This window comes from Ammospiza caudacuta, chromosome 15 (assembly GCF_027887145.1).
Source record: "Ammospiza caudacuta isolate bAmmCau1 chromosome 15, bAmmCau1.pri, whole genome shotgun sequence".
NCBI lineage: Eukaryota > Metazoa > Chordata > Aves > Passeriformes > Passerellidae > Ammospiza > Ammospiza caudacuta.
In genome coordinates, this window is record NC_080607.1 from 12449864 (window position 1) to 12460800 (window position 10937).

General features: G+C 47.9%; 1 protein-coding gene across 1 annotated transcript; it reads left to right on the forward strand.

The window, feature by feature from the left end:
- Positions 1-7: 7 nt before the first annotated feature.
- On the forward strand, positions 8-1969 carry PDRG1 (p53 and DNA damage regulated 1). The gene is made up of 5 exons (XM_058814882.1): positions 8-136; positions 234-309; positions 435-509; positions 808-888; positions 1194-1969. The coding sequence occupies exons 1-5, from the start codon at positions 53-55 to the stop codon at positions 1274-1276; spliced, it is 399 nt and encodes a 132-aa protein (XP_058670865.1). The 5' UTR covers positions 8-52; the 3' UTR covers positions 1277-1969.
- The last annotated feature ends 8968 nt before the right edge of the window (positions 1970-10937 follow it).

Below are 10937 nucleotides of genomic sequence, written 5' to 3' on the forward strand. Positions count from 1 at the left end.
GCCCGGAGCCGAACAGCGGCGGACCCGGAGCGGCCCCGGTGGCGGCCCCGCCATGGCCCGGGACCCGGCCTTCGTGCTGCGCTACCTGGCCGAGGTGGAGGAGCTGGCCGAGGACGTGCTGGCGGCACGGCAGCAGGTACGACCCAGCTCCGGCAGCCTCCCCCGCCCCGCTCTGTCCCGCCGCCGGCAGCCCCGAGTCCCGGCCGCTCCTGCCTCTCTCGCTCCCGTTGCAGATCGTGGACCTGGACGTGAAGCGGAACCGCAACCGCGAGGCCCTGCGGGCGCTGCAGAAGGACCCGGAGCCCGACGGTGAGGCCGGGCTGGCTGCGCCCACCGTGACCCTGTGGCCGTGGGTCGCGGAGCGGCTCCGCTGACAGCCGGTTCCTTTCCGTTCCTTTCCGTTCCCTTCCGTTCCCCTCCGTTCCCCTCCCCAGAGAAGGCCATGGTGTGCTTCGGGGGCATGTTCATCGAGCTGCCGAAGGCGAAGACCCGGGAGATGCTGCGCCAGGGTGAGCTCACCGCGAGGGCTCTGTGTAGCTATCAGTGTTTTGATAAGCACCATAATTAACGAGATGTTGGCTCAATTAACGGGTTTCTGTCCGGGGATGGGCTTTGAGATGCCCAGAGCCTCCCGAGAGGGCGATTCTGGCCCTGCTGTGCCCTGGGAAGCACATGTGGAAGCTGCTCGGCCCCGGGGGTGGTGGAGGCAGGGTGGGACGCCCCTGTGCCTGTGCTGTGTCCCATGGGGAGTTGAGCCTTCATCCCAGAGCCCACCGCAGCCCTCCTCACCCCCACCTCTTATCCCAGACCAGGAAGAGCTGGATGAGGAGATAAACAAGCTCCGGAAAGAGCTGCGGGTGAAGGTCAACCGGCTCTATGAAGCTCAAGGTAAACTCTCCCACTGGAACCTGCCTGGGAGCAGACTCATGCATCAGGAGATTCCTCAGTTCCATGTGTTCCTGCAGCCTCTTTCCCGCAGTTTTGCAGTTCCCTCCCTGCCCCAGCAGCCTTGTCTGTCTCTGTGTGGAGCTGTCACCCACCAGCACCTGAACCCCCTCTGACCCTGGGCTGGGGTGACCCCACTTCAGCTCCCAGGGCTGTCCCTGCCCTCCCCACAGCCCCTCTCGAGTTTACCAGGAGCTGCTTCACTTCTTTGGTGACAAAATCCTGATGTTTTCGATGTGTTTTCTTAGGTAAACCTGAGCTGAAGGGGTTTAACCTGAACCCCATGTCTGCTGAGGAGATGAAGCTCATCAACCGCATCCTGGAGGGCTGAGGTGGCCGTGCCATTGTCACAGCGTGCTTGGCTGTCACTGGGGGCTCATGTTTCAGTAGCCACAGTCCTTGGGACTTGCAGGACGTTGGTGTGTCCAGAGCCCACCCAGGTGAGGGCCCTGGGAATGGTTTGGCTCCTCAGCTACAACTCTGCAGTTTCTTTGGACCACAAACTCTTTCCTGCTCTGTGCTGGACCTCAAGACAGTGCTGAGTAAAAACCCCCAGCTGGGGTGGAAGTGGGATCATTAAAATCACAGCAGTGGGACATTCCTGAACTCCATGTGTATGTTCCTTGTTGGGGGTTTTTGTGAACTCTTGTGGGGTTTGGCTTCAGAGCTGCTCCTTTGTCACGTTGGGAACAGGAGTAGGAGGGGTTGGGAATCCTCCACATGCCTGAAGCACAGAGGAGGAGTTGTGCATTCAAACAAAGCAAAGCTGTACATCTGAGGCACGTCAGGAATCTCTAAGGATGTGTAGGGAGGAGCAGGAGGAGGCAGCATCCTTTTAGTCTTGCTGGGAAAACATGTTCCACTGTTGGAAGGCAGGAGACGACAGAAATGAGGCTTTCAGGACTGGATGAAGGGATAAAACTTGGGTATATTTAAAAAAGCAGCCCGAGGAGAGCTGAGCAGGAACAGCCACTGAGTTTGTCTTGTAGTAAAAGGACAATTGATGTAACCAGTAGTAGTTTCTGCAGAGGTTTTAAAATTTATTGTTTTCTGTGCTCCCCCAAGTGCTTAACTTGGTCAAGAGCATAAGATTTTAAAAGTAATTAGTACATGATTACAGTGAGATTGATTTTTTTTCTGCATACAAGGAGGTGTTTGTGTCCAGTCAGGCCCTTAATTTTTTGAACTTCTGTAGAGATATTTCTGGGCAGAGTTTCAGAACTGTAAACATGGTTGTTGTCCTTTCTCCAGCCCTGAGGTTGCTCACCTGTTCTGCCAAATCTTGCATGAGCAACAGAGCTGGGCCTGGCTGCTGGGCTTGGTCCCTTGCTCTCTTTCCTTTTTCCCAGCCATGACAACACCAAACACAACATCACCATTTCCCTGGCTCCCTGATCACTCTCCAGCTCAGCAAGGCCTTCTCCTGCCCAGGCCAGTTCTAAACATGCTTCAAATTACACAGAATTCAAAAAAATACCCTGTATCTGTCCCCTTAAAACCAAAGTGTGATTTCTTTAAACCAAAAGACCCAACTACCATTGCTTGGTCCTACTTTTAAAATTCTCCTGCTGACACTACATACCCTAAATGTGTCTCTGTCCACTTCAGGCTGATATTTCAGACACACAGACTAAAAATAACAGACTTACTACCCCAGCTGTCTTGCCTGCAGCTTTTTCAGAAGGCTGCCTGTCTCCTGGGAGCAGGAGCAGCTCACAGTGCCACATCCCAGTGCAGGAGCTGCTCTTACATAAGCCATGTGGTGCAGCCAGTCCGTGTCTCCGTAATGTGATGGCAGGGTTATTTTTACAGTCTCATGGCAACAGGTTTTCTGCTCTGACATGTTTCCATAGTAGTAGCAGGAGGAGGATCAGGTGCTTGCCTGCCCTAAAAGCTTTGTTTTGCTGTGCAGAATGTGTTTAGCCCCTTTGCTTTCTTACATGGAACAGAACTAAGCTCTGCAGTGCAGAGGGCCAGCTGAGCAGCCAAGCATCTCTGTGTCAGCTAAAATGCCTCATTCCAGCCCACTGCAGCTTCCAAACTCTCAGCAGGGAGAGCCAGTGCCTTGTGCTGAGCCAGTGGTGTCCAGAGGGAAGTGGGAGCTGCTGCTGCCCAACATGAGGGGAGAGTGAACTTCATCCATGAGGGTGTCTCCCAGCCCAAGCTTGGGATCAGCACCACACTGTGCTGTGCAGCCAGATTCCCGGAAAGGTGCTTCATTTGTTTCTTCCTAGGACACAGCAGCCACAATGAAAGCATTAACAGACAGGTTACACAGCACCTTCCTCTTCCTGCCTGTAGAGATGAGGTGATGTTTCACTTACAGGTGAAGCTCTGCTCATGTGTTGTTAGAATCCACAGCCAGAGATGATCCTGGACACCCTGAAGTGTGCATGGCAAAGGGAATAGTGTGTGTCAGCTTCTCCAAGTATGGAGAATCCAAGTACTGCTTCCCATCAGTAAAACACACAATTAGCTTCAGGAAAGTGCCCAATAAACAGTCACCACAGTGACTGCAGAGAGTCATTTTTGGAAAACATTTGGTCCTTTTGGTCTCCTAATTCCATAAGAGCTCACACACCCCTTCTTGTTCCCCAGTGAAGATGTGCATTCCCCTCCTGTACCAACAGCTTCAGGACCCAGCAATACACACTGGATGAGTTCTGTACCTAAATGTGAGCTTGCCATGATGTTCTCATTCACAGAACACCCAGATCTCCCCCTCTGCTGACAGGCCTGTCATTCCAGCCCAGGTCACCATGCTGCTCCTTCCCTGTCAGTTTGTGGCATCAAACTGATGGACTGAAGTACCTGAGCAGTGACAATACCCCAGCTGCATGCAGGAATCAGCTCCCAGAAAAGCAGGGACACAGCTGAACAGCTGAAAGCAGGGGACATCTCTCTGCTATTAATATCTGGGGTTGTGTAGTCAATGACAAAGTGCTGCAGGACCAGCTGCTGGGAACAGAGTGCTCCAGCAGCAGCATGAGTGGGAGGCACAGTGCACAAGGACCTCTGACAGAGAGCTCTTGTGCAAGTCCTGGCTCCAACACGGGCTCCAGTCCCTTGGCAGCCCCGTGCTGCCTTGTTTTCCCACTCTGAAGGGGCAACCTGCCTCCTTACTTTGCTCTGCTTCTGGATATTCGTCATTTAGTCACAATGAAGGTTAGAGGATTATGATCAGTTGCCAAGAAAATCATGGAACCAGACCATCCATCCCAAACAGTGTAATAAAACCCCTCAGAAAGTGATAAACATCTTTACCCCCTGCTCTCCCTGTTCACAATGCAAAGTGAGTCTTTCAGAAGATGAACTCGAGTTCAGAGTCAGGCTGGCAGCTGGCAGTGAGGGAAGGTGAAGTGTTTACCTCCAGAACCCAGCTGAGGAGATATGACAGTAAATTAGGGAGAAACAGGCAGTTTTGCCAATGGCTCATTAAGAAAAATGCCTGCCCACAAAATCATTACCCTGCTAGCAGGCAGGAGTGAGTGTGAAGCAATAGGAAATCCAACCCTAAATCTCTTTCCCATGTGCTGAGCCAAAGAACATTCTGAGCTTGTTGCAAAGTTTCTATTCCTGTTCTTGATGATACTAAAGAAAAAAAAAATCCCTTTGGCTTCCAGAAAGAAAAGTGAAAAGAAAATCATGCTGAAGCAGTAAGTGCTGAGGAAGATTCACAGAATGAGCATTAACCCTTTTTAATTACAGATGTGGGTGTCTGCAGGGAACAGGTTCCCAGCAGAGTGTTCAGATATCTCTCTCAGAGCCCAGCAGCACTGTGATGATGTGATCAAGGACTTTTATTCCAATAAATTTCTTTCCTGACTAACTGAAGTTACTTTGGCCCTTTACCTGCAGGCTGCCTTAGCAGTAATTTTGTTTGAGGCTGTGAACATAGTAGATTGTGTACATTAGAGCTATCCCAGACCAGAAATGAGCTTAATTTATTTGTTCATTTGAAATAAAACTGTCCCCAGTGGCACCATGTGAAATACTGGGCTGACAGGACACAGTGCTGTAACAAGTAACACCAGTGACCACATCTTGTTAGAAGGAGGAGTTAAATTAGAGACATTTCATAGGAGAGCACCATCAACATAAGTCACCTCTAAGGGAAATTGCCTTGCCTATGCTTCTGCTTGGTCTTTACATGACTAAGACTGAAAGAATAATAATGATATTTCTGCTTGTCATTTTTGTAGTGCTATTTGCTGTTTCTGCTTCTCTCAACTCTTGTAATGACAAATCAGTTGCGTTCTCAGGTTCCTGCTGTTGCAATACTTGGGTTGCGAATGTAGCAGATAAATTTCAGAGAATTTCAGCTGAATTTCATGATAAATATTTTTCACTTAACTAGGGAGAAAACCTGTGTTAAAAAAAAACAAACAAAACCCACAGAGTAAAATTCTGTTTTAAAAGGGCTTTTTGTTGTTAAGTGGCCTCAGTTCCTGGCCTGCATCTCAGTGCACCATGGACCTGGTGGTGTTCATTGCTGGCAGCCAAACCACTCTGGGGGAAGTTTATCAGTGCTGATGGGGCACTGCTGTGGGACACTTAAGCAGGAAAGATGATCATAACCCTCTATCTCTGGCAAGTGCTCTGATACTTGTGATTTGCTGGTACTTGGAGGGAACCATCTTCCAGAAATAGCCAAGTTGGCAGGGTTTCACAAAACAGGGCTAGAGATCAGAGAGTTATATGGTGCTGCACCCAGCTGAAGTCTGATGCTCTGGTTAAAAGCAGCTATATCCTTCCAGGTGGCAGCTTCCTTCATGTAACCAGTTCACACAGCTGTACATCTCACTTGCTGCACCACACCAGCTCATTCAGCCTGCAAACCCCTCCCTGCAAGGTGTGAAAGCATCACAAGACACCGCTGTACCAGGGTGACCTGACACTATAATCCCTTGTCTGCTTAAGAACACATTGAGGGTTTCAGATTCTGGTGGGGTGGGACATCACAGCCCAGGAGCTCAAAGTAGCATTTGTCACTGCTAATCCCCTTCTGAACACTGGATGAAAATGCTTGTCCATATCCACAATGAGAGCCTACAATGAGCCCCACACTTAGGAGTCAAGCTCTGTCCAAATTGCTTGATCACCCACCTGCAGCCCTGAGACATCCAAACAATTACACAAAGTCATTCCCAACAGAGACCACACATTTAGTCCATGTGATTTATTTTCAATCATAATCTCCACAGCCCAGCAAGAATTCTGAGTGAAAGGCCAGGGACCAGAAGGTTGGGGCCACCAGCCACACTCAGCAGTTAAATTCTCCAGGGTTAACTGCTATGCACCTACAGAAGAAAACCTGCACCCAGGTCTCCATCAGAAGTTCCCCAGCAGCAGTTGACATCCCCTTCTGCTATCAGGGTACTGCAAAACCTCACCTTTCCCTACTGAAAAGAGAGATTTATAGAAGGGAGCAGCCCTTAAAATGGGATGTTCAACACTATCCTCCATTATGCTCAAACACCATTCTCAGATTCATGAGGAATCTGACAACCTATTTTTTTCCTTCCATCCTCCCTCTCTCTCTCCCTCAGCTGCCACCTCTTGAGAGAGGCAGCTTAACAGTGACAGCTGTGTGCAGCAATGCCAGCCTTGCTGTCCCTCTGAGGCCTCAGAAAGGAAGGGCTAAGCTACATCTACCTCTCAGGAGTGCACTAACCAGAACATTACTGAGTTTAAAGTAAAAAAGATCTACATTATAGATGCACAAAGTGACATTAAAGCAGAAGGCTGGCCCAGCCTCATGCCTAAAGCTGCTACCAAGGAAATCACCTGGCTGTGTGTCAGGAGAAGAGGCAGCACACTGAGGTGGCTGCAGCACACGTGGCAGCTCACCTGCACCTGCCAGAGATGCCACAGCCAGCAGCAGGGAATAGCCTGCAGGCAGCATGTCCCCTCCCTGGCCAGGAGCAGTCAGGTGCAGGTTTTGTGCTGCCATGTTTGTGACAGGAACATCTGGGCTGAAATAAAGATCCAAAACAAACAGACACTGAACAAGCAAATATGCAATTCTCATTCTGACAGTCCTCTGTGGCCCAGTGACAATTAATTATTTTCCCTGTCTGTCCCTAACTATTTTCCCAGTTTTCAGCCATCTGAGCTGAAATCCAACACTGCATGATGCTATCTGACAAAAAGTAGTAAAAATCAGAAGTAATCAACAAAGTAATGGAAAAGGAAAGAACAACTGCCCTGAGCTAGTGCTGTACTTTAAGGTGAGTCACTGGCACAAGTTGCCCAGAGAAGCTGTGAACACCTCCTTGGGAAAAAACAAAGTTTGCTTAGATAAATTGGTTGACCCCTGCATCTACTGTTTCCCAGATAACCCACTTGACAAAGTGTTATTGCATCAGATAAGTGAAAAGGCAGATAAGAAGCAGATCCTGCAGAGGTGGGTTAATGTTTGGTGTCATGCCAATTTCCGCCCTCCCTATAAGGCACAGCTTCATGTGACAGTGTAAACTCCCACCCAAGGGAGGTATTGAGGCCTTTCCCCTAAAACTGAATGCATTTAACCCATGGAAGTCTTTGTTGTGTGTGGGCTCCTAATAGGTGAAGAACTGTGACCACAAACAGCGAAACTGCACTGACCAAATCTCATCACTGGATACCTGGGTAGTGATATTTTTCCTCTCCCCTATCTTTTATTGTTCTTTCTTTTTTTTTTTCTTTCTCTTATGTTTTCACTTTTATATTTTTATATAAAATAATCAAAACAGCTGTATGCTTCCTTTTAAGCTGTTTTAAAACAAACCTGCCTCATATATGTACCTTGGTCATTCAGGGTTGTTTCACTCTAATTCACCCCAAGGGATTTATTCACAAGAACCTCAGTTACCACTCAAAGGTGGGTGCTAACACCCATCCCTGGAAGTGCTCAAGGCCAGGTTGGATGGGGTTTGGAGCTACCTGCTTTAATGGAAGATGTGTCTGCCCATGGCAGGGGGCTTGGAACAAGATCTTCACATCACCATGGCTGCAAACCTTGGCACACCCTCCCCCAAGGGTAGGGTACTCTGCACCTTGTACTCTGGAAAGGCTTTTGATCATTTAGAGTGAGTGTGAACTCTGCTGAACTTTCACAGAGAGAACTGATGGATTTTTCTGTCTCCTAAACCATCAAATTGAGGTGGCATAACTTTTGGGAAGATGTGTTAATCAAATGAAAGCTATCAAACTCAATACAGCAGCAACTGTGACACGTTGAAAATCAAATAGTTCTCTCCCATGAATCACCCTGTCCTTACATTCTGTGAACCCAAGGAAGAAGAAAGGCTGCCAAAATTCAACCACCAACAGTAAAACCAGGAGTGACATTTCAGCTTTGCTCTGAGCTGCTTTGTCAAACTGACATTTCCAGTGATCCGATGACACCACTTTTCCAATGAAAAAGGACTGGAGAGAGACAGGGTGACTGCAGCAGTGACGGGCCAGCCGAGTCCTGTAGGTGTTTGCAGGAGTTGGAAGTGACAAGGTTCATCTGATGCATCTAATAGCAAGCAGTAGAACTGCACAGTCCTTTTCTTACCCTCCTGGAATCTTGGAAAATCCTGAGTTGAAAGGGACCTACAAGGATCTAAGTCCAACTCCTGACCTGTGCAGGATCACCCAAAGAATGTATAGCATAAATATATTATAAAAGATGTGTACATTCTATCTATCTATCTATCTATCTATCTATCTATCTATCTATCTATCTATCATAAAATCCAGTTGCTGCCTAGTGTTAGATATACTCAAGATTGGAAGTTTATATATAAATATGCACATAAAGTGTAAAAAATCAGATCCCAAAGGAATTGTCCAACCATTTGGGAAAATCCATTGTAAAAACCTTTATTGTTACCCTGGAGAATGGTGAAGGAATACGGCAGGAGGGCAGCATGAGAGAACAGACCAAGCACTGGCAGAAGGAGAGGATGAAAAAAGAGCAAAAGAACAAAATGCCTGTTGGATATTCCCAAAGAAAAGACAGTCATTCTCACCTTCTTCAATCAATTATACATTTCAGTTTTCAGGAACATTCCCCACCTTGTGACTTGCCAACCTACAGATGGGAGAGCAGACTTAGTGGCTTTTAGTTAACATTTCCTGCAGTTTTCCAGAACTTCACTGCAGAAGACCTGCATAACCTGATTCATCAGCTGCTCGTGTGCAAGCATGTTTATTTAAGGTTATGGGGGCAGGGAGATTCAACAAAAACCCCCTCATGTTTGTGTTTGGAGGATTCCTGGAGGAAAGGCAGAGCAGGCAGCCTATGGGGAACTCCCACAGCACCAAATAAACAAACTCTGTCACACGCTTCCAGAAATACACGTAACGCAACATATGTTGTTGGGAATTTTAAGTCCCATTTTAAATTTGTGTATGTTACAGAAGAACTTAATTAAACAGGAAAGACAAAAAGGGTGTTGGGGAACTGTGGCAAATGAGCAGAAAAATTCTGAAATCAGCCTAGGCTGCACATTGCATAGACGAGGGTAAAGAGTGGCCCTGATAAGGCCCCCAAGGAGCACAACTCCCACATTGCTGCCCAGGTACAGCTTTCTCCAGCCCCAGGATGTGGCACTGGGCACATCCTGCCCTACTGCTGCCTCTTGAGTGTGGGAATGGGCAGCCCAGGACATCACAACACGGGGCTGCTTCAGAGCACAGACCAACAGAAGGAGCAACATGGAGTTTATTTTTACTTGCCTGCAAGTTTTAAGGTCAGCCACAATCTATTTAAGTTGTTGGTATAATTTCAGTAATCACAGGCTTTTCACATATCCTTATTTACTGTGTTGTGGTTATTTACCATGTTAATTGAGGTTGTGGGGCAGAAAATCAGCTTAATATAAGGGTTTTGTTGCCAATTAACACTTCCCATTTGTAGAGTTAGATAATCACTAGCTGCTATCCTCCTGGTTGTAATTCACGAGTTAGTTTGCATAATTACCTCCCAGTCACTTCTCACAAGGGTAAGACAAATCCTCCTGTCCCAGCCTCCTCACCAGACCTGCTGCACAAAACAGAGGGACTGCTCACTTGCAGGGGTGTGTTTTTAATTATGCACCACACAACACTTAGGATGTTAAATGGCTTGGATCTTCTGGCACAGGCAAGGCATTTCTCAGTGTCACATTATATCGTCAGAATTTCTAAGGGAAACACAATTTTTCCTCAATCCACAGACCACTGGCTGAAGTGGAAGCTGTGGTGTTCAGCACAGCTCCAGGTTTGGGGGGACAAAAATGGCTCAGAGCATAAAGCTGCCCTTCCCTACCTGCAGGGCAGAGAGAAGTTAATGCCAACCAAATCCACCCCAGACTGGTAATGGATATCCCTTCCTTCCTGGAAGTGTTTAAGGCCAGATTGGGCTGGGCTTTGAGCAACCTGGTCTAGTAGAAGTTGTTTCTGCCCATGGCAGTGGGGTAGAAGGACATGAACTTTAAGATCCCCTCCAACCCAACCCAAACCATTCTGGGCTTCTGTGATAATGGAGCCTCCTGTAATCTCTTCACAGTCTCAGGGTGGAATTCCACCCAGTAAGTTTACACCAGACTTGACATCTAACACCGTGGGATTTCCCTAAATCCAAACAGATGTTTTCACAGTTCCACCTTTGGGGGCTGCCCTAATGCTCGTTAACCAGAAGCCCAATTAGCCACCTGTCCTGCACACACCCCCACCTTCTTGCACACCTGCAGCTGAACTGAAATGTTTCAGAGCATGAACTCAGCCAGAACCCCTGGGAGCAGTCTGTTCCTCCACACAGAGCTCCGCACTTTATACCTTCACCACTGAGTTAACTTTGGTTCTACAAATAAACTGAGCTGACTTTTGGCTGCTGAAATAAACTCTTACACAAGAAGCAGTGTTTTGGTGGTACATGTTGATCAGAAACCTGGCCAGGAGCACTGCTCCATGTTACCTTGCTCTGCCCAATTCTTCCTGTGGGTTTCCTGCATATTTTCCTCTCTCTCTGAAGAACGAAG

What these genes read in the sequence shown, in the direction of transcription:
- PDRG1 (XM_058814882.1), top strand. Translation starts at nt 53, where the DNA reads ATGGCCCGGGACCCGGCCTTCGTGCTGCGCTACCTGGCCGAGGTGGAG. An exon ending in TGCTGGCGGCACGGCAGCAG is followed by an intron (nt 137 to 233) that starts GTACGACCCAGC and finishes CTCCCGTTGCAG; the next exon opens with ATCGTGGACCTGGACGTGAA. An exon ending in GAAGGACCCGGAGCCCGACG is followed by an intron (nt 310 to 434) that starts GTGAGGCCGGGC and finishes TCCCCTCCCCAG; the next exon opens with AGAAGGCCATGGTGTGCTTC.